This window comes from Xyrauchen texanus, chromosome 6 (assembly GCF_025860055.1).
Source record: "Xyrauchen texanus isolate HMW12.3.18 chromosome 6, RBS_HiC_50CHRs, whole genome shotgun sequence".
NCBI classification, from domain to species: domain Eukaryota; kingdom Metazoa; phylum Chordata; class Actinopteri; order Cypriniformes; family Catostomidae; genus Xyrauchen; species Xyrauchen texanus.
Genome location: NC_068281.1, coordinates 35,024,515 through 35,048,580, shown reverse-complemented (window position 1 = coordinate 35,048,580; position 24,066 = coordinate 35,024,515). Strand labels below are relative to the sequence as shown.

Sequence of the window (24,066 nt, the reverse complement as noted above, 5' to 3'; positions counted from 1 at the left end):
CATTCACTTGCATTGTGTGGATTTCCAGAGCTGAAATATTCTTCTAAAAATATTTGTATTCTGCAAGAGAAAGAAAGTAATACACATATGCTGGCATATGGTATGTGCCCATACATAAAATCTCTTTAAAATAAAATAACTCTTCAAAACAAAACAATCTAATTTCAGAATTGATCAATGAAGTTACTCCCAAACAAAATAAAGTTGTGATATTAGAGACACAATATGTTATTTAATATATAATTGTTTAATTATATTATCCAAACAACCTTTATTGGATCTCAGTGATAAATTATATGTTAATGGTTGCCTGGAACATTTTGTTAACATTTCTTCCTTAGTGTTAACAAGAATGATTTGTACAGCACATCTGATAATAGATAATATCTTATTATTGATGTACTGCATAATTTACCTTTCGTATCCATAATAAAGACACTATACATGATATATATATACAGCATGTTCAGATACACATCCAATACACAGACACCTCAAAGGTAGAATGGGGCATATTCTTCTGTTAATGATGAAAATACCAGCTTACGCATGGAGATTCACATGCAACTGGAAGATGCTGATGATATGGTGAAAATCACCACAATCCTTTATAAGCCTTTAGAATGAGATTACTTAAAAAATAGAGAGCAAAACAAGGCATGTGACAATAACACATTACTCCACTTCCAAAATACACTCAAAAGGAATATTAAACAGCAACATTTTGTGAGTTCAGTGACCTGATATTTTTTGTTTGAGCGAGAGAGAGCGAGAATGATCATGCTTACAGATATTTCACATGGTCAGATAAAAAAAAAAAAAACAGAAATAAACAGTAAAAAATGTTTCCTTGAACTGTGCAACAAATGCTACTACATTTTACCCAAACCCATGCCTGCAAAGTGTTACTGAAATGTTCTGTTCAGCCAACAGATCTTATTACACGTAGAGCCGATAATAAGTGTGTTTAAACACTCAAGCATATAGTCTTTATCAGCTAATCGTTGGGTCAGCACCTGATTGTACATTACAGTGCTTACAAGGCATTCATCTTTTTATATTCTTTGTTTCTGCAATTCATTTACATTAATCCGCTTAAAATATACTCATTCAAACTTTGTTTTGTAGATAATTTCAGCATTAGGTGCAATCTAGTTTTATTTTTTATAAAATGTATAGTTTTTAAGAGATTTAAGATTAAAGTTTTCCATTGACTTACATTATTAGAATAGTCGCCATTCAAAATCATTCAAAACTGTGAATGATCAGTTAGTTCTTGCATCTATGCATCAGGGTTTGACCATTGAGCATCTTGCTGCTTCAATATGGGACTTTCGCCATCCAACCAGGGAAGAAGGGGGTCCCCCTCGAGCATTTTGCCACTACAATTGGCAATAGGCTTCATTAATAGACAATAGGCGTCCTGTACGTGACATCGCCATTACGGTCAAAATACAGGATGTCCTAGCTAATATGGTATAGTTGGCAACAATAGTTAAGGGCTTGGGTCTGTGCACGTTCTTGTGGTGCCATCAGCCAATCAGTGTTGTCATAAAAAAAAAAGAAAATAACCAAAAATTATATATATATATATATATATATATATATATATATATATATATATATATATATATAAATAAATATATATATATCATCTAGGTTACTGTTGTAACCTCCGTTGGAGGAAAAGAGACGTTGTGTCGAAGAAGCGACACTAGGGGTCTCTCTTGAGAGCCTTGCGCATCTCTGAACTTGAGAAAAGGTAAATGACAAATTGGCAGACAGAATTTGCATGTCCCGCCCCCAGACATACAGGTATAAATGGAGGGAAATGCGTCTGTTCATTCAGGATTTTGCCTAAGGAGCCGACAATGAGGTTCAGCTGCAACAGTGGCTTGGTTCAGCGACGTGGCCGTCAGGACACAACGTCGCGTTCCCTCCATCAGGGAACGGAGGTTTCAACAGTAACCTAGACGTTTCCCGTCTGTCGCTCACTTCGACATTGTGGGGGACAGCCTCCCCTCAGCCTCCCCTCCAACCTCTCCTGCAGAAATGAGAGCACTGACCCGAGTGCGCACCTCTGTGGGCCTTCAGACCGGGAAGGTCGTGAATTCGTGAACAAGTGCCCCTTCAGGGTGTAAAGTTGCCTAGTAGAGGGAGCTCTGGCTTGGTTGATCGTTTCTACGACAGCAGGTGGTAGGCCAGCTAGATTTTCCGCATCCCGTCCAGGGGCCAGACGTGGAAGTTCCAGAGGTCTGGGCGCGGATGCCAGAGGGTGCCCTGTCCCTGAGAAAGAAGGTCCTTCCTCAGGGGAATTCTCCAGGGAGGGGCTGTCGCGAGGAGCACGAGATCCGAGAACCAAGTCTGAGACGGCTGGGAAGTGAAAGCCACGCTTCCAAGCGTGTGATCACGGCCCAGAGACACGAGGCAGCGCCTGTGACCATCAGGAGTGGAGAGCACTCGACCACATCCAGGAACTACATGGGCGGAAGGGCACCTTTTAGAGTCCTAAAAAGGACGTTCAACATCACTGTGTATTGCTCTTTTAGAGAATTAAACTCTTTTACAAAAATAATCTTTTAGAGAGCGCTGTCGAAGCGCCCAGGGGCAAAGCTGCACTGCCGCGCAGAGAAGGAGAAAGCCGCTGATATGCGCCATAGATCCAACAGCATATGCTCTGAGAGATGAGATGAACAGTCTTGTGAATCGCAGCTCGATGCTCACACAACCGGTCGACTTCCGAAGAAAATTTCTGAATGAACGGACGCATTTCCCTCCCTTTATGCCCATATGTCCGGGGACAGGACATGAAAATTCTGTCTGCCAATTTCTTATTGGCCTTTTCTCAAGTTCAGAGATGAAGCTCTCAAGAGAGACCCCTAGTGTCGCTTCTTCAACACAACGTCGAAGTGAGCGACAGACAGGGAAATATATATATCGCCTCATATTCATTTGTGTCCAATTACAGTATATGGCATCTAACCTTACAAAGGTCAGTTTAACCATCTATGACCACCTTTACACAATTGTCAAGTGTTGCATTCTGTGGTTTTGTGCACAGCTGACAAAAAATGAGACATGCAGCTCTGATGCAGCATGGTTCTCATGCTTTACACAGAACCGAAGCCTAAAACCTAACCTTGCCTAAAACTTAAACACTAGTATTTTACTGCCTTGAAAGCACTGATAATTACCTCAGGAAATGCTAATTTAGCCAAATTTTTTTAAATAAAATTGAATTGCAAACTATGCTAATGTCACTGGTTCTTATATACAGTAGTTTAACATTCTATGGTATTGTGTTGATATTTTATTAATTCTTGAGCTCAACAGGAAGGTTAATTAAGAACTGATGCTAAAAAGCATTCTTCTGCTTAATAAATTCTTTAGAATTTGATTGGAAGCACTTAACCAAAAGTTACATTTTCAATGCTTCAGCTTGGAGAATGGGAAAATGGAAACATAAAGAATGTGGACTGCAGCTATACACTCTAAAACTTGGTTTCAATTCAACTTTTGAACAGTCAGTGGCACTTCTTACTGCACATTTCTGTCAGTCAGCGGTGCATCTAAAGAGCGGTGACAAGCAAAATCCACACAGAGTCATGGGAAAGGTCACATTCACACAGGCACATGCACACAAATACACAAAAATAAACTCAGTACTGTATGTGATTAAGGCATTCGACAAAATATTGCAGGTAGCCCCAATGTTATATGTCACGTTTTTTCTGGTTTCAAAGCAGACAGGTCCCATATATCCTGAACATGGTTGCAGCTGAATGGAAATCAAATAATAACTGGTAAGCTGGTCATCTCAGAATATGCATTGATGTGAATGAAGAAATCCTCTTTGGACACTAAGGGCATATTTGGTTTGGGTATCAGTTTTTCAACACAAGCAAGTATTTCGGAGAGACACAAGTGAGTATCGAGATTAGTAGTTCGGAGAAAAATAATTCTCTAGTCAGTTGAAAAGTCAATAATTATGATTTTTAGTGTAACAGTTCACTACTGCAGAGGACAAAAAATGGTCACCCAAAGCCACACAGAGGTCCATAACCATCAAAAAAGACACATTGCCACCAAAATATGACACGGGGAAGATTAAGTTGGCGTATTGTTTGTTCATGTTGTCCTTGTCATTTGCCAACAAATACAGATAAACACAAACTCCAGACTTGACGCCTCTAGAGGGAGCCAATTACTCAAACCCTGTACCTTTAAGGGTGATTTTTAAGATGTAAAGAGTTTTTGCAGTGGCAGTCAGACTCTTGTTTCTCAGACCCACTCCTGCATGGATCGCTTGCAGTACAGTATGTGGCGCTGGGTGTCCTTCCTCTTGAAGCGGAACACGGTGTACAGCAGCACCATCATGCAGAGGGCCAGGACACAAGGGATAGAGATGGCCACTGCTTTCTCGGCACCACCGCTGCTCTCCAGCTTCAGCACAATGTCAACATCATCATGGTCATACTGAGGTGGTTCTTCATCCTGTGGAGGACTCCAGTCCCAGTCAGGGTCAGTCGGCAGGCTGTCACAGCCCATGAAATCCCTCAGGATGGACCTGGGGTAGCCTGGCTCCACTCTCAGCCGCTGATTGTTGAACTTCCAGTACTCTTTGCCCTTGTAGAAGTATGTGAAGCCTTAAAGGGGAGAAAGAAAACATGAGATTTGACTCATATGAAGCATATGAAATCCCACCCAGTTTCAAAATATTGCAATGCCCACATCTTGAAAAATACAGTAGGTGGTGGATGTTGAAAGCAAGATTTGATCTCCCATTGCCCATGTGAGAAACCAAAGCTCAATGTGTCTATACATGTGGGATAACCACCAGGCCATGGCTACAAAACTAATATTTTAAAACAATGGTACAAAAATAAAATAAATTTCATCACTGGATTTGTGTTTAAGAGTGTTGGTCAAATGTCTTACAACTGAAATGTAAGCGATAATTGAAGGCTAGGTGTGTGATAAAAGATTTGAATACACAACATACTCAGTAATCAATTAAAGACAACATTGCATGACTTGATGATGTGTTTTGTGGTGTGTTGGTAATCTGGGCTCTAAGACTCTTCAGACTTGCTACACTATATACGTCCAGAGGTAGTACAAAAAAGAGGCATAAAACTCTTGCAATGTCTCAGTAAGGAAGACAGCAGAATAGGCGCATTAATAAACCGTAGAACGGTGATTCAATCTGACCGGAACTACCTGTGCATTAAACGGTTTTAACGCACACATTCCAGCCAATCATAATCGAGTATCGTGTCGCATAATCATGGTATAAGTGAACATGAAGTTAACTCTGCACAGTCCATCTGCACAGTTTCAGCCGAACTCAATGACTTACCATGCGCTTTGTCCACAAAGGCTCCCTGTGGAGAGTCTGGGATGCCCTTCCAGACAGTAATAGGTTTTGGGTATCCGGGGTCCATGGTCCTCATGTCCTCATTGTATCTCCAGTACCTGTGGATAATGGACAGAGACAGACATTCTCAGACATTTCAGGAACAATCAAGTGAAGGCAGTTCCCACTTGGTCCCATTGAGGTATTACCACAAATCCAGGAAGCTGTAAAACTGACCTATCCCCTTTGAAGAAGTAGGTTTTGGCCACATCTTCCCACCAAACAGCTGTCTCGATGCTCTGTGTGGGCATTCCACTGCCAAAAAGAGAAATGTCCTGAGGATATGTGGGCTGTAGAGTCGTATCCTTAAACACCCAGAACCGGTTCCCTTCAGAGATAAAAATACTGCCATTAGTGGTCTCTTAGGACAAAAAAATGAGAGAATCTTCTTATTGAATAAAAAGGTTAAGGTCCAAAATCTGAAACTGATGAAAAATATGGGGCTCTATTTTCGTGAGTGCGCAAAACACAGCACAGCGCTATGTGCAACAACCGGGCTCAAAGTCTTAAGCCCGGTGCACACTGTACGATTTTGAAAAGTCCTTTAAGAGAGTTGCTGGTCAGACTGTACCATATGAACGCATTGATATTACCATGGCACACTGTGCAACATTATGTCAGACTGCACAATACACATCGTAGCCGACTGTGGTACCAATCGTCCCGATCATTGAACGTGACTCCCGTTACGGGACTGTTGCGGAATAGAATCGAAACGGCGAAATTTGCCAACCACGGAGGAGCATTTCCATTTCTCCAATACCACTCATCCTGAGAATAGGCACACTGTGATGCAAAATTTCTGACCCAAACTTCGGAGGTTGAAGATCATCGCAAAGGCTATCAATCGACCATCTGTGAACATGTTGTAAGATTGCCAATTTTGCCGTGCAAGGAGAGAAATCCTTCAGGATTCCCGAAATTTGTCTCAGACGACAGAATTGGTACCAAAATCCTTCAGTGTGCACCGGGCTTTATCCAATTTTCATGAGAGCGCTAACTCTAATCGTGCCAGCACAAAGCGCAAGTGGGTGGGAGTATATGCTCTATTGTGGATTAATGCGCACAAACTGTGGGTGTGTATTGTATGTTAATGAAGTGCCGCAAAGTGCAATTTCCTATTTTCCTGAGAAATAGGTTGTTGCAAAGAGAAAATAGGTTTGAAAACCACGTCTTAAATTTAAACTCAGTTCCTGCATTTGCAGTTTGGAGATTCCACCAGCAGGTGGTTATAAAGTTAATGTCCAAACTCTGAAAATATATAGTGGAACATCAAATTTTATTTGTTTATATGAGTCTTATATGAAACAAAAAAGTTTGAGATTTGTGTTAAACTATCTATAGGTCATGGTTTATTTTTCAATATTTATTATTATGTCTAAATTTACAATTGTATTTATGGTCTAATTTGTAGGCCTAAAGGTATTTTTCCACCTGTCAGAGTGATTTTTAAGTCACTGCAAAACTGGCCAGTGGAAGAAGTTGGAGTAAAATGTTTGGAATCGGTAGGCAATGATTTTTTGACCACTTTGTTATTTTGATTATATTTTCATTTTGTTTAAAGTGTAATTTTAATTTTAGAAATATGTTTGGTTCAATTTTTTAATGCTTCAGTATATCTATTTAATTTTTACAAATCAAAATCTACAAGTATAGAAGTGAAGTGCGTGCAGATACAATCACTGTTACTCCAAGCCATGATTTGTGTGTCAGTAGATGAAAATGATTCATAATACTTAGCTTCTCTATAATTTAAAAGAGTCTACATCCAAATCACATTTCCCATGCGTATAAAATGAGTGTGTCACTGTCATAGAAATATGCCAGAGGATTCAGTTAATGCACAAAAAATGTAATTTTCAATTCTTCTAATTCATTGCATACATTTACATACATTTACACTACCAACTTCTTATGAATGTGCTGTCTTTGTTTATATCGCTGGTGCTTGAGGGAATGAAATATATAAGGGGACACAGATGGAGGAATAATAACCGGAGAAAACCTCAGAATTAAATTGCAATAAATCCAGCCCGTTTGCACATGTTTTCGTCAAACCTACTTACGCCTAGACTTAGTGCATGCTTGCACGATAATACCAAAATGGCCATCCCCACTGACTTTGCACTTATGACTAATGGCATAGCGATGTGCTTAGCGCTAGCGCTCTTAAAATTGGGGCGATGGTCTTTTTAGTAGACTTTGAAGACTGAGGTGATTCCTTCAATCCTTCATGTCTATATTTAGATTGTATATGATTTTAAAGTTGGAAAGGCAAAAGTTAGGAGGAAAAGTTCTTACCTTTGAAAAAGACGAACTTCCCCTCACTGTTTTCGTAGACAGCATCAATCTTAGTTGGCAGACCTCTCCAGAAGTAACTGATTTGCATTGGGTATCCAGGCACCACAGAATTATCACGCACTCTCCAGAACCACTGATCCTAATGAAAACACACACAACTTTCTCTTAAACACAACCATTCAAAAGTTTGGAAAAACCAAGACATTACCTATTTTTTTAGTTTTTTTTTAATTGATGCTTCTCGGATACCTAAGATGCATTAAATATATCAAAAACACTACATTAAATATTAGAAATGCCGCAAATTATTATTACTGTTTGAAATAAGTGTTTGATATTTTATTGTTTATTTTTAAACAACATGTTTACCCATGATGTCAAAGCTGCATGTTCAGCAGTCATTACTTAGAAAACTATGTTCCATGTTGTAACGCAATATTTTTTCAGCTACTGAAGTATAAAGTCAAGTTTTTGGATGAACAGAAAGTTTGAAGAATACAGCATTTATTGAAATAGATTTAAATCATTTCTGACATTATAAATGTAATTCTGTAATTCTTGATCAATTTCACAGCTTCCACTGTGAATAAAATAATAATTTTCCTTCACAAAGCATTTTTTACTATTTAAATATGTTACTAGAGGTTTACTTATAATATTAGTAAAGGTTTTTTTTTAAGGTTATATTTGTAATACATGAACATTTTCCACCTTCATTCTGAGCCTCTGTCAGAAATGCTTGGTTTTGGTGCTGCTTCTCCTTTAAGAAGTAAACACCCACTGTTATGACTGGCGCTCTGCTCTTGACTGACCTGCTCTCTCTCCTCATCTCATTGCTCACAGCTACTGGACGAGGCTACAGAAGTGATAAGGTAAACTAAGCATTGATGTGTTGTTATGGAGGCAGTCAGATGTGAATGTCTACCACAGCGGGATATCACAATGTGGAAGAAGTAGAGAACAAGTCGTTTTGGCAGCTTGGTTTCAACACATGCTCTTTATGTGGAAGTTTTGAGTTCTGAAACTTACAGTATGTTTTTGTAGTACAACGATTTGCTTCCTCATGTCATGACCCCTTTAAAGGGTAGTGTAAATGAAATGTTAACAATAAAACATTTACTTCACTAAGGTTAATTATTAGGTATGTCAATTAAACAATGTGTTAATTTAGTGCAGCAAATAATAAAGAAAATAACACACCAAGCTTTGCACTCCATTCACTCCAATTTAAATGCATCTGAATGAGGCCGGAAATGCAATCTTATTTGAAGAAATTTCACATTTTGCAGCAGACGAAAGTTCAAAGTACACTGACCTCTCAGCTCATTACAAAGAATACATATTTCAAAGCTGCATGCATTTATTGTTGCAGTAAAGATTGCAGATGGTATATTTAAAACATTTGAATATAATATTATTTGCTAATATTATTTATTAAACCAGAAGCCATCGTGTGTGATATCATATCCTGTTCATTGTGGCGAATGAAATAATTTTGGATGCTAAAAGTCTAGTGTGATCATTCCTTAATAAATAATATTCCTCCCACTGGAGCAATTCAAGCATAAGGTACAACCTTTATGTTATAACATAATAACTTGACAGCATCTTTAACATGGGGCACCTATGACACAAGATGCATTAACAACAGCAAAGTATATCCGTTGCTTATATACATAAACAAACAATTGTCATAAATTATGGACTTTTGTTTTGTGATGACTGTTCAATGCTTTACTTGTTTTTCACATTTGGGGGCTTTTTTTTAGCAAATCATGTAATTAACTAGATTCAAAATTTTAAGTAATTGACAGTCCTATTTGTTCTTCATACCTTGAAGACAAACAGCTCCTGTCGCAGGATTGCCAAAGTGTTGAAGCCTCCGTCACAGATGTTGGGTTTGGAGTTGGGGTGGGCCGGTTTTGACTTCTGTGGGGGTCGATGAGGGCGACCCTGGCGGTCATGTTTTCGAGGGTCAGATGGAGGGAGCAGGCGTGGTGGTGTAGAGGTCGTGAGCAATCTAGTTGGCTGAGGGTTTTTGTCTGGAGGCCCTGCAGAATTTATTAAGAAAATCTCAATAATATCAATGAGTCTCAATGATATTCTAGTCTCTATATATGGATCGGGTCAGTCCTTAAATGTAAATCTTTGGAATTGTTTCCTCATAGAAAGCTTAGAAAAGTTAGAACACACCCCTTGTCAATTAGCCGCACTATTTGATATGTCCAGAGCACAAAAATGATGTGCCAAAGTTTAATACTTAAATATCAGTATTACTGTTTGTTCAAATCAAGTATGAGCAATAGTAATAGTGATGCTAGCCTTAGCAAGGACCACTAAAATAATTGTTTTGTAAACAAAAAAATGCCATATCTGTAATTCGTCACATAGAAATGATTGGATTACGGTACTGGAAGTTTAAACCCACCGTATATTTTCTGGATGCCCTGCAGATCATCGTGGGGCAGTTTGAAGGTATCAGTGTCCATGTACTGATAGAATGGAGCCATTATAGCGGTAGGATCATTTGAATGTTCCAGTCCCAAGGCATGACCAAGCTCATGGACTGCCACAAGGAACAGGTCATTGCCTAAAGTGTATAAAACAACAGTCATGAAAATATTTTTTTTTAGTTTAGTTTCTATACTTGTTTTGTGATGCGCTACATTAAAGAAAATCATCAGGCATTATGACTCATCCAGTAGCATGTCTGCATCTATATACTGTACATCTGTGTGTGTGTGTGTGTGTGTGTGTGTGTGTGTGTGTGTGCGCAGTGAGGTATTGTTCCTGTCAGTAATCTAAGGTCATGGCATTTCAGTGCATCACATAGCGAGATATATTAACCGCCAATGAAAAGCTAAGGGCACAGTGGGCCATCAAGATATGTGTATATGCCTCAGGCTGTCTAACCTAAGCAGAGATTATAGATATTTACATCAATGCCCAAGGGAGGCTGCTGAGCATGAGACTATATAAACATACATATGCCTATATATATATATATATACACTGTATATATGGGCATATGTATGTTTGTATGTTTAATAATGTACAATGACAGTAATCTGCACTATGGGGTGGGTGAAATACAAATTGCAGTGTTCCCAGATCTCGCAAGAGAAACAAACAACATGGTCTGGAAAATCAAGCTCAAAATAAGTCACTTGCCTCCCAAAATAAGCAAAAATTAGCAATTCATTTTTTCTTGTGTGGTGGCACAAGAGCAAATTTATCAGCAAAGAAATCATAACAAGCAGTTACTTAACAATTAAGTATAATTTTATTTACAGATCAGCTCCTGAGTCAAAACTAGACAGCATCAAATCTGTATTAATGCATCATATCTAACAATAATTCAGACTTGGACATTTCTGAGAAATGTTCTATATACCTCTACTAATGTTTTCCTTGTATCTGGATTAGCAGTACAGTACATGTAGTATTTATACATAGTTAATAAAAAGCTCTTTATTCACAGAATACTACATCTACAATGGGCAATTATGCAAAGAAATGTGTGATGCAGCAGTTTCCTTCAGGATCAAAGCACATTCTTCATTTTTTTATTAACGGGTTATAACCGGTTACCAGCATTTACAAATAACGTTTTCACTCCGGAACAATTGAAAATAACAGTTTTCTGTTACAATCTTCTAACAATGTAGTTCCTTGAACAGTTTTTAGTCCCTGCCTATGAATATCATCCATCTTATGAATGAAATGTTATGTAACATATTCTTATATTCAAAGTAGGGCTGTCCATTTAACGCATTAATTCAGTGTGATTCATTTGACAAGAAATAACACGTTAAAATAATTAACGCAATTAATCGCACTGCCGGACAATAATAGGGAAGATTCCTGAGAAATGCAAGCTTGTAGTACCACCTGTTTACTCCAGAGGGCAGTAAGTGAAATTTCAGCTGTATGAAGAACACGCAGTTTACACAGTGAAGAAAACAGTTCAGTAGGAAGAACAACACAGACATGCGTTACATTCTTGCGTTCAAAACACTTGAAGGAGAGCAAATGCAAACTTAGGTATCTCAAGATGTGTTTATAGATTGAGTATTAAACTATATTTAACTTGACACAGTTACCTAAACATTTTATTTTTATGACGCAACGCACCCGAGACGCTACACAAGCACGTCTGACGCAGGTGTACATTAACGGGCTCTTAAACAAGCCATCATAATAAATCTTCAACTGATTGACAAATTCACTTGTGTAATGGATTGCTGTGAACTGTGTGCCAATGATTGACTTATGATCAATAATATGGTAGTAAACAATACATTGTATTCTAAAGCCGCATTTTATATTGTTTTATCAATGATTAACTCTTCTGCCACAAGAATATAATGCATTTAATTATCTGAATATTTTTTATATATATATATATATATATATATATATATATATATATATATATATATATATATATGTATAATTTTTAAATATTTAAAGATAACTATGTATAATTACATATTGATATAAATATGTATAATCATATATTGAGTTATTGTTATATGAGGGGCTTTCTCAGCAAATAGTTGTATATGCGATTAATTAATCAGGACACCATGTAATTAATTTGATTAAAAATTTTAATCGATTGACAGCCCTAATTCAAAGACCATAGCACTCATAACAATTGTGATTGTAGCACTGTGTACTAATTATCACATAATTAGTTACTTTACATAATTGTTGTGCTTTGTAATTTGTTCAGTCTGACTGTAGTAGTTTAAAAGTATTGTTTACCAAAAATAAAAAGTCTGCCATAAGAAGAAATATTGAAGAATAGTCATGCTGCTCTTTGCCATCCAATGTGAGTAAACAGTGAACAAGTGCGGCTCCAAAAGCCTCAAAAAGGACAAAAAAAAAATCACCATTAAAGTACCATTAAAAAAGTATTCCACATGACTTCCACATCAAGCAATCCTGAAACCACATGATAGCTTTGTATTAGAAAAAGACAGAAATTTAAGTCGTTATGGCCATATAAGCAGTGAATATCAACATACATTTTCTGTCTGTATGGACTCTTTCTATAGTACTTTATGTATTTTCTCATGGCCCCATACCTATTCACTTTCTTTGTATGGAAAAGAGCAGCATCTACATTTTTCTAAACCTCTACTTTTGTATTCCATGGAGGAAAGAAAGTCATATGTGTTTCATATGCACTGAGGTTGAGTAAATGATGACAGACTTTTCATTTTTGGGGGATATTTTCCTTTTAAGGTGATTTTGTGTAAAATATGCATTATAATCCACATGACATGTGACCTCACATGATATCTTGCATGATAAGGCTAGATCTTTAAACCTATCTAAGATAGTACCAGTCTGATCCCAGCAAAATTACATGGCTGTGGTGACATTTTTGCAAAATTGCATTACATAGTTAATTACGGTTAGTTACATTACTGGAGTTAAACGTTCTCCCAAACAGATGAGGTTTTTTTGAAGGTTACTGCTCTATTGAGTTTTAAATAAATAAAACCAACCACCCTACCATAAACCTTAAACTTAAACCTAACTGATAGTGTCATAAAAAGCAAATGTGAGATGAAAAATGCAGTTGCTAAAGCAACCACATCATTTTGTGGTGCGTCTATGACCCTTTCGGCTCACATGTCAACTAGTGTGCTCTAAGCTGCTTCAAAACATACAAGGAGCCATGTGTAAATCATTTAGAAAAATGTAGGTTTAGTAACATGATTCAATGGGAACAGGTTGTATTGTATAGTACTATTTAAAAATCACATGCAGATTAGGGTCTACAGTATTTACAGAGCGAGGTACTATTGTGACAGCTATCTTCTTTTCACTGACCCCTCACAACACAATAATGGTACTAACATGTGAATGCTGTGGTAAATAATCACATCTGGGGGACTCAAATTATACCCCAATTGCTGCTGCTTATTCAATCACAGGCTAATGACAGCCTGTACAATAAACCGTAATGTAAAGAAAACCACACTGCATGTTATCCATACGCACTGCGGTGACTCTAATGAAGCCCGTAACCACGGAAAGCTATTATGCCAGGCACGCACAGCTCCAGAGACAACGGCAAAACAAACAACCATGGGTCCTGAGTGCAGGCGGCAGTAAAAATGCCAGCGGAGAAGAATGTAGTCACAGCCATTCATCACTGTCTCGGCCGAGACGTTTTGTGAAGGAGATGAGCATCTTAAAAGCTCTTCAAATCCAGTCGGGCCCAGGTAATTAAAGCTGAGTGGCTCTAAGTGCGGACCGCAGTCAAGAGATGGATCTGATTACCTCTCATTTAATGGGTGCAACCATACCACAAATACTACATATCAAACAAAGCTGACACCTGACATACACACAAACATGCACGCACATAGACATATTACATATTTATAAAGATACACACAGTAAAGTCTGTTTCAAACACACATTATAAACATGCAAATTATAGCACTAATCGGTTTAATTAAGTCTTATTATAGAAATTATTTCTGAAGTTATCTATTGTCAGTGGTGCCTGTGTAGGTCTCTTTTTAATCAATGAATATTCATATTCAACTGTTTCTGCTCCTCCTTAAAGGGATTAAAGGGGTTCATTCTCATACAACAAATTATGTTATTATTTACTTATCATAGCTTCAGTCACCATTCACTTTCATTGTATGAGAAAAAGATGCAATGAAAGTGAATGGTGACTAGTCAATCTTTTTCATTACATTCTGCCTAACATCTGCTTTTGAATTCCATGGAAGAAAGTTATAACAAAACATGCATTCCTGGTGAAATAGCAACTTCATGTGGTTGTTAATTATTGAATTTGAAAATGTGACCTAACCTGCTGTTCTCTCACCATCATGGTTTGGGTTACCCAGCGTCCAAGGTTCATCAGAGTCGAAGTGTGTGTCGCCCCCTATGCCTGGCCCTGGGAAATAAGCATGTGCCAGGAAGCCTCCTTCTCCATCAAACGGAGAGCTGTCACCATGGAAACCAGAGGCAAAGATGATGGTAATGTCCACATCGCGTTTGCCACTCTCCAGAGCGCTGTAGGGGACGGCTTCAAAGCGTAGCGGCGTAACGCCTTGCCATACATCGAATGCCCGGCGAATGGCCTCGTGCGTTTCTCGAGCGCCCACTTTAGGGGTGACGTTTTTAATGCTGAAAAACAAAACAAACACAAAACTCTAAAGATTAACATGATTTACCAGCGGTGTTGATCTTTCTAGCACAACTAATGACTATGACTATTCCACGGCCTAAGATCAAGCCACGCTACACTTATAGTTACAGGAAAAAGAGTATATGGATTCACATGAAAAAAAATACTGCTTATCACTGCATTGCGGTCTGCTTAAATAAAGAGCACACAAACAACGATGTCAGCTATATGTAAAGTCCCTTAAAGACATAATGAAAACTTAATGCAGTCCTCATCATCTGAATTTGAAGCATCCAGTAATTGCAATGGATGACTAGCTGCTTGCCTTTGGTTCGTATTGCTTTTTGATTCCTAAGGGCTTTGTACTTTAGGGCTTTTCATTTATAAATACATCACAGCACTGTGGCACTGTAATTGAACAAGCACTGAATGCAGATGAATAACCTGTGCTGTAATTTTATTCTCTCGACTGGATAAGAGAAATGATCAATATCTAGGCTGCTGCAGACAGGCTCTGTCGGATAATTTACCACTGCGTTTGGAGGTGCAACCACCCCTTGCAAGTATATGTACATTAAAGCAAAAGTCTGTAAAACAGGACAAAGGCCCCATAGCACAGTGCAAGTAGTAGATTCTCATTCTTATATCACACAGCACAACTGTGACGACAGGCTGTCAGGATCCTGAAAGGGAAAAAACGTAATTTATGCACCATGAAAGTAGTCTATAGAGCACAACAGTGCCAGCCCACCTTTTCAGGCATCTTGGTTCTGGAAACATATTTTTCCCTTCCATTTTTTTTTCATTGGGATTTTATGAAGTACTTCATTAAAGAGTTCTAAGCCACGAACCAACCAGCTCCGAGGTTAATCACACTATTATGAACTTTGATCTGAAGCAAAAAAGCATTTGACAAAAAGACAAAGGTCAAGACTATGTGCTACGCTATACTTAAAGGAATATTCTGGGTTCAGTAAAAGTTAAGCTCAATCGACAGCATTTGTGGCATAATGTTAATTAACAAAAAAATTGTCCATCCTTCCTTTTCTTTAAAAAACTTTCCTTTAAATTGTCACTTACAATGGAAGTCAATGGGGCCAATTTTTGGAGGGTTTAAAGGCAGAAATGTGAAGCTTATAATTTTATCAAAGCACTTACAATTGTACAGTTGTCTGTATCTTTACACAGAAAAGGTTAGTAAGCAATTTTTATCACACAAATCATGTTTACACACATATTGTTTATGTCTTGTGGCTATACTTCTGAAACAGTGAGTATTTTAACATATACGGATTGGCCCCATTCACTTCCATTGTAAGTTCCTCACTGGAACCTAGACTTTTGCTCTTTTTAAAGAAAAGGAGAGACATGTCAAAATATTTTTTTTGTGGTAATCAATACTCTAGCACAAATATTGTTGACTGAGCTTAACTCGTACTGAACCCGGAATATTCCTTTAACGTTTTTCATGAGGGCATTAACTACAATCCCAGTGACGTAATCAAAATAAAAACAATGGAAAATATAAAACTATTGATTTCAAGCTGATAAGAATAGAAATAATATTATAATATTAAGTGGTTTGAGAGTGTAGGGAGACTGCATAGCTCTTTTGGCACACTTTGCTTTCCGTGATTTTCTGATTGGTCGATACTTCACATTGGGATGATGGGTAGTGTAGTTGTTCACCACAAATTCCACTACTAAATGCAATAAAAAAAAAAAAAACTGAAGGTCAATTAACAAACTCAGAGTGCGTTGTCTTTTAGTGTTGTGTAATTTACTCATAGAAAGTAATTCATTACAGATTACTAATTACTTTCTTAAACACATTTTACTGAAAAGTTATTTTTTTCACTCAACCAATTCAAATATATTTTGACACCTTTTAGCTGTCACAGAAAAGCAAACCGGTATATGTATGAACATAATTTCTGTTTTAAATGTACTCTACATGAATATTAGAAATTTGTGTAACCAAAGTAATGTATTTAAAAGTCATTAACTTTAACTCTGATTACAGGAGTTAAAAATGTAATGGGTTACACTACCTTTTTACTTTAAAAGTAATTAGATTACACTAACTAGTTACATTGTAATCAGATTACACTCAACACTACTCTCTACAGATTTCTAAATTATCATAAAAAATCTATTCCCCTAAGGAAATAATTAATTTGCACTTCCAATTTTTATTTCCGAAAACAGATTGTTGCACTCTTTAGAACTTGGGTGCCATATACCAAGTCTTCTGAAGCCATACAATGGTTTTATGTTAGTAAAAGACTATCATTTAGGTTGTTACTTGCTGAAACCTTCCCATCCACTGTTGCTCTCATTTCTCATTATTCAAACTTGGCTTATCTCAATTGGTCATGTGACACCAGGGAACCAAAGGTGTTCAGTATCACTGGCGTGCAACCTGGCATAACGTGTATTAACGTGGCAAATTAGAATATATGCAGATGCGAATGAGATTTGAGAACTGCGATAGAGGCAAAGATTTTCAGCGAATAACACCTTTAATGGTCTTGTCCTTGCAATTCCTTGCATGGCTTCCGAAGACTTGAAATATAGCGACCAAGTCAAATGGCTACTTTTATGGTTCTTTTTTGTTCTGTTTGGAGTCTGACAGCCTCTGGTCGCTGTAAATATATTTTATGTAAAAGAGCAGCAGGAACATTCTGCTCAACATCTTCAAGGAAGAAAGAAAGTCATACAGGTTTGGAACGACATGAGGGTGAATAAATGGTGACATACATTAACTTTAATTTCTGAGTGAACTAGCTCTTTAAGAAAGACAGAGAAACTACACAGGTAAAAATAAAACTAAGAAATAAAACAAGGCCATTTTCATCTAAAAAAGCTTTGAAGTGAACTCTACTAACTGCCTTCAGACTGGCACCTCTGCTGAACTCTCCACATTGAAGTCTTTATCTTCCTCTAACAGACTGTGAGGCCCAGAAAATCTCAGCTGACTTTTCTCTATAGAGGCCAGTCACTCACTGCCAAGCCTGTCTTCATTTACATTCCATTTGCATAGGCGGCCCATCAATTAAAAAAAAGCAGGATTTGAATAAATCATTTCCGTTATCGCTCGCTGTAACCAGGAAAGTCTAAATTGAGGTGAGAGAACACTTTTTTCCTCCGAGCCCTTTAGAAGGTAATCTCCAGGGAATTCAAATATGTTTCTTGAAGGTTAAAGAGTGAATGCTGGGGGTTATTATATGCTTGGCAGTGCCTTTATTGCAGTGCAGGATATAGGACGGCAGAGACAGGATGGTTTGAAGGATGCTTTTTAAATGTCTGCTTGTTTCAGCTGTTCTGGAATCAGTCTCCTCATTTTAACAACTAAACATCAGACCTCAATAGCCTAAAAGAAGATATTAGATCTATTTACGTAAATGATCAGCGTACAGTACCATCTAAATAGGAAGTGATCTTATTGCACTGTGAGATTAGATTTGAGAACAGTTACATCAACGCATTAGTTACCAATCGGTTTTGTGTGTGTTTTCTTTCTTTTATATGTTACAGTCCACCATTTTTAACAGTTTTTCTGGGGAAAACTAATTAGCAATGCATTCATTTACGTTTGTATGAATGTTCTTTAAGAGCTTGTGAGCATTGTCAAACATATCAGTCTATTTCAAATGACTGTATTTTACTCCCTTATAATAAAGTATAGAAAAGGGGTTCCTAGGAATCGAACCCAAGACCTTGGAGTTGCTGGACCCATGCAACACCAGTTGAGCTTTAAATGTCTTGTATTGTGCTCTTGGTCTGTATCATTAACACTGACGAGACATTATGTCTTTCTCCTACCTGTATGTGATGTGTGTGCGTTGCCACTTCTGTCCAGTTAGTGCATAGCGCTTCTGCCTGCGGGATCCAGACACACCTTTAAGATGGTCCGGTACCCCACATCTAGGCTTCTTCATCCAACTAGAGAAGGGAAGAACGGTAAGGTCATTTTAGTCCTTCGCTATACTAAAATGTTATTTTAGGTTAGTCAGAGTTGCAGCTTTTTAAGCATAACTGGAATTAAAAATTATTGGAGCATATGTTTTAATGCTCACGAGGGATTAGAATTCACAGTGTAAAAATAATAAAGTATTCTTGTGTTTAATCTAGGCTAAGATGAATTGTTTATGATGTTGTTTTAGAGCTGTACCCTTCTGGAATTCTTATATATTCTGCAACAATTGAGAAAATGTCAATGCAGTACAGAGCTGGAGATGCAGAAGTGTGCAAATTACAAACAAGTTTGCACACAATATCACATGTCAATATCACCGACAATCAGCACCAAATTATTGTAATCAAAATCACAATGTACCAGTGTCATTAAAAGAACTGCTCTTGGAAACTGCTTTTGGCTTATTACTGCATGGCAACAGTGTACATTGATATTCCTGAAACATGCTGATTAGGGGTTTGTTTTAAATAAACACCAAGTATTAAACTTCTTCAATTAGCCTAATTCAGCCCGAACTGCTAAATGTACAGAGTGTGGACTCCATTCAAACTTTATTTTTAAGATAATAAAGAGCCTTTTGTTAACTTTATAATTAAGAAATGTAAGGTTTGAAAATCTCTATTTTACTTATATTGACATAATGTAACAGCGATGACATCATTACAATATTTTTATACTGAATTGTGATTGGTCTTGTCTTTCTTGAATATATTTAAAAGCATATTTCACCCAAAAAATAAATTATTTCATCACTCACCCTCATGCCATCCCAGATGTGTATGGCTGTCTTTCTCAGGCAGAACACCCATTAAGTTTTTTTTAAGTATATTTCAGCTGTGTAGTTCCTTACAATGCAAGCAAATGGTGACCATAAGTTAAAAAAAGCGCATAAAGGCAGCATAAAAGTAATTCATAAGACTCCAGTGGTTTAATCCATGTCTTCAGAAGTGATTTGATAGGTGTGAGTGAAAAGAATATCAATATTTAAGTCCATTTTACTATAAATCTCCACCTTTAACCAGCATGACCAGTAGGTGGCGATTTATATTAAGCTTAATGTGGAAGTTAAATTGCAGATTTATACTAAAAAAGGACTTAAATATTGATCTGTTTCTCAACCAAACATATATTGCTTCAGAAGACGTGGATTTAACCACTGGAGTCTTATGTATTACTTTTATGCTGCCTTTATGTGCTTTTTTGAACTTATGGTCACCATTCACTTGCATCATATGGACCTACAGAGCTGAGACATTATTCTAAAATCCTTATTTGTGTCCTGCTGAAGAAAAAAAGTCATACACATCTGGCATAGCATGAGGGTGAGTAAATGATGAGAAAATTTTCATTTTTGGTTGAACTATCCCTTTAAGCAAATGTTATACTCGTCTTAACACAAAAACAAAGAGGCACTGAGGCAGCATTTCATTTACACAGAACCACAGCCAAAAACACACGCTTGCCTAAAACTTTAACATGATATTTCTTTGAGGAAATCCAAATCTAGTTTAATAAGAGCTATATTGTGTTTCAACATGCACTGCAAGTTTCAGTGTTATGGCTTTCATTATTTAGTATTTATAAACCTACTAACCCAGGATGTTTGGAAGTAAATATAATAATATATTTATATCACTGATCATACAGTCTCCAGACACAAATAATAGATTATTTAGTAATATAGAATATTACTAAATAATATGCAAATAATATAGACTCTTTTTAACATGTTGTCTCTGGACCATAACATAAAGATACAAAATGAATAAAACAACGGCAGAATAGCATGCAAGGTTGAACAGAAAGTTCTTGTTTTCTGTAAATGTGCAGTCTGGCTCAAACAAACTTATCCAAGGAGTAGTAAAATATCCTTAAAACGATTTTAGAGTAAAATGTGATATGTGGTGTCCAAGCTAAACAAGAAACGTTTACACAGATACTGAACTTTGATGATTAATGCAAAAGACATTTTTTAAATAAAGCAAATTTTTGCATGAATTTTTCATGTCTCCAATTATCATTTTATGAAATGCTTCATTCATACTGTTTGAGAATGCAGAATGTGTCTTGGTCCCTCATTCTTTTTCACTGTGCCCACTTTAAAAATAACAGCTTGATTGTTTGACAACATATCTGAGGTAGTGATCAAAGTCTTTTTGACTACCAAACTTACTGTTATAACAATGTAGCACCATCGGGTTATGGTAATGTATGTCCTTATGTAGTGTTCTGTGTTTTGGAGTACTCACTCTATAGTCTCCTTGTTTAGAGTCCCTGTGACATTGAGTCCATACTTGTGCTGCATGGTCGCAATAGCAGAGTGCATGGTATGGGCTGATCTCAGGACAGCCATGTTAGGTTGTGTATGGTGGAGGTAGCCATACCTCTGTAACCACGCCTGCAAAAGAGAACAACAGAACAAACATCAACTACCAACATGTCCTTTTCTAAACCCCAAAACTCATTTTAGTGAAGTCTGAATGGCAAAACAAGGAATAAGAAACTAAATGTGCCCTCAGAGTTAAAGTCTAGAAAGAAAATATTCAATTTATGACCAAGGTTTAAACTCTCTTTGAAATCTGCCCTTTAAATATTTACCCATTCATGCATTTAGGAATATATATATATATATATATATATATATATATATATATATATATATATATATATATATATATATATATATATATAGATACTGTATATACAGCAACTTGAGTCAAATAGTAGCCAGATTTGATCAGCAATTTGAACATGTATTGCTCTGACCTTCTGTTCTCAGGAGATGTTACAGCAGCACAGCTAGCCTCAGGATATAGACAAAATATACAGAGAAGCACAGCAAGAGAGTGCTAACACAACAGTGAGAACAAGGGAGCATTTTATGAGCTCTCTTTGTTGCTGCTATAGTTGTGTTTGTAGGTGATTTCAAGAGTGGTACTCTAAAGGGATGGTGTTTGTCAAGACCATTTAATTCCAAACTACTTTACACTGGAAAGAGCTTTTAAGATAATGTACTTGTGGTCAAATACGCTTTGGAACATACCATAAATAAAAGGCAAACCAAAGGTTTAAGTGCTTTAACTCAACTTAAATGAATAAATCAACATACATGTGTATAAATATGAATACATATATGATATATTATACTATATATCCTTTTTAAACAATGAATGTCCAAGATTTTACATGATCTTTCCAGTTGTTTGTGATTACTGGATAAAGATTTTGTTTTGGATTAAAAATCATTTTGATTCCAACTGATTCCCTAATTAATCATGTCACAATCACAAGGGAAGTCAGCATGTTGTTTCTGACAGTTCTCCTACCCTAGGATTGGCCACATTATACTGACTCACAGACAAGCGACATCTCCTATCAGACATTTTTGCAATGGCTCCAACATGTTTACCTTTCCCTGCGGTGTGACTGGAAGTGGGTTGCGTCAGCAATGTGGGAGACCCGGGTTCAGATACTGCATTGGAAGCAGGAAGTAACTGTGTTTGCATAATCAGTGAGGAGTACAGTTAAGTTTGTCTTTTGACTTATAAAATATACATTCCTCTTCACTGTATTACAGCCTGTACAGCTGAAATCATCTCGCTTCACAACTCACTTTTGGCGCCCCTCCATGGACATTTCACCCAGTAAATAGAGCTCACACGTGTCAATATGCCCGACATTTACCACTTTGGCCACTGGGGGCAGTGTTTTGATTTTGGTAAATAGACCGATTTTAGCTAAAGAAAAGTCAACCTAGTGCATGGGTTGGCAAACTATGGCCAGCAACGGTGAAAGAGGAGTAGACTATTTTATTTATATAAATTCTGCACCTGCATTTAAATCTACATTTTGATGTAATCCCTCCTCATGAACACACAGCGTGTTTTCATGAGCTGAATGGGAGACTCAGAGGTGTAGTACTGACTGAAGAGGTGGGCATACTGTGGTTTTATTGAGGAAAGAGCACACAAGTCATATATTTACACTTATATAAATGGTGTAAGAAACTTCTATTTTTCACAAATAGCCTACATAAATAAATAATATTAACAATTTATGGTTCGTTGGATTCATGGTGTCATTTGAACTTACAAAATGTATGTCAGGGTAAGGTTTGCAGTACACTACTAAAGCTTGATATTAAACATCTATTTACATAAATAGGTTTGATTAACTGTTCTTTTATTTCATAATAAGGAAATAAGGAAAACACCAATATTAATCCTTGAGATTTCCAACCCAGCATACAGATACACGCTCCTTAAACCATGGTCACACTCAAAATTACATTAAACAATTAAAAGAGAAAACATAAACCAACATCATTCAAGTCTATTCAAAATATAAATTCAACTTGGAAATGATGTTTTAGGATTTTGAAGGTGCGATTAACTGAAAAGGGCAAAATAGTTTATTTTAGAGGAGAGCTTAAGTACAAAAATACATATTCCTTAAGGAAATTTCCATGACTTTTCTGGCAAACAATTCTAAAATTGGGTCCTTGGCATTGGGAGTGGCTTTGTGTGGATTTCTTCTGCGTCAGTGGAAACACAGCCTAAGACTGTTTGAAGTTGCTATTGCCCCCGCTACCCAGTTCACCCAGTTCTATGCCCCCATACTAGGATATCTGTATGTAAAGAAATACAAAAATAATTTTCATGTAAAAAATATATATATACCTTCATTATGATTCAAAATGAACAGATCATCTTATAACATTCATATCCAACTGCACTCAATTGATAAATGCTATAAAATAATGTAATATTTTCACAGAAGATCCTTCAGACACCACTGAAATTCGAAAAATTGTGCAATGTGCAAATGTGATTGAATATCATAATAAATATCGATATCGAATTATATGAAAAATAATTTTGTGGTAATATATTTTGCCAAAACGCACAGCCCTAACGCAACAACAGTCGAGTGCCAAATTGATTCTCTAGCACTAATCAGATCCTGCATCTCTAACAAACACAAGAGCTGATTACTAATTTATATGGAGAAAACACAGATGTGCTATAGAGCTGCAGGGGTTTGGTATGGCAGGGTGTAACCATAGTGATAAGTCATAGATAGAAGCAACTTTGTCATCCTCGGGGTGTTGTAATCACTGTCTTGTGAAGCTATAAATTGCAGAGCTGAGCCAAACTGATGCACACTGAAGATGTGAATGAAAGAACAAATCCTGCCACATAA

The 24,066-nt window shown here is 36.9% G+C and overlaps 1 protein-coding gene across 2 annotated transcripts in view; it reads right to left on the bottom strand.

Annotated features, from left to right (window-relative positions):
- Positions 1 to 1,661: 1,661 nt before the first annotated feature.
- The window catches only part of LOC127644596 (matrix metalloproteinase-16-like), a 46,629-nt gene continuing 24,224 nt past the window's right edge, over positions 1,662 to 24,066 (bottom strand). The window contains exons 2-10 of one of the 2 annotated variants that reach the window (XM_052127847.1): positions 21,114 to 21,262; positions 18,711 to 18,830; positions 14,565 to 14,884; positions 10,146 to 10,307; positions 9,551 to 9,768; positions 7,718 to 7,856; positions 5,594 to 5,744; positions 5,360 to 5,475; positions 1,662 to 4,646 (exon numbers count right to left, since the gene is read on the bottom strand). In XM_052127847.1, coding sequence (XP_051983807.1) covers positions 4,282 to 4,646; positions 5,360 to 5,475; positions 5,594 to 5,744; positions 7,718 to 7,856; positions 9,551 to 9,768; positions 10,146 to 10,307; positions 14,565 to 14,884; positions 18,711 to 18,830; positions 21,114 to 21,262 — 1,740 coding nt within the window. In that variant the 3' untranslated portion in view covers positions 1,662 to 4,281. The remainder of the gene's footprint in view (positions 4,647 to 5,359; positions 5,476 to 5,593; positions 5,745 to 7,717; positions 7,857 to 9,550; positions 9,769 to 10,145; positions 10,308 to 14,564; positions 14,885 to 18,710; positions 18,831 to 21,113; positions 21,263 to 24,066) is intronic. The other variant, XM_052127848.1, reaches the window with a different exon arrangement.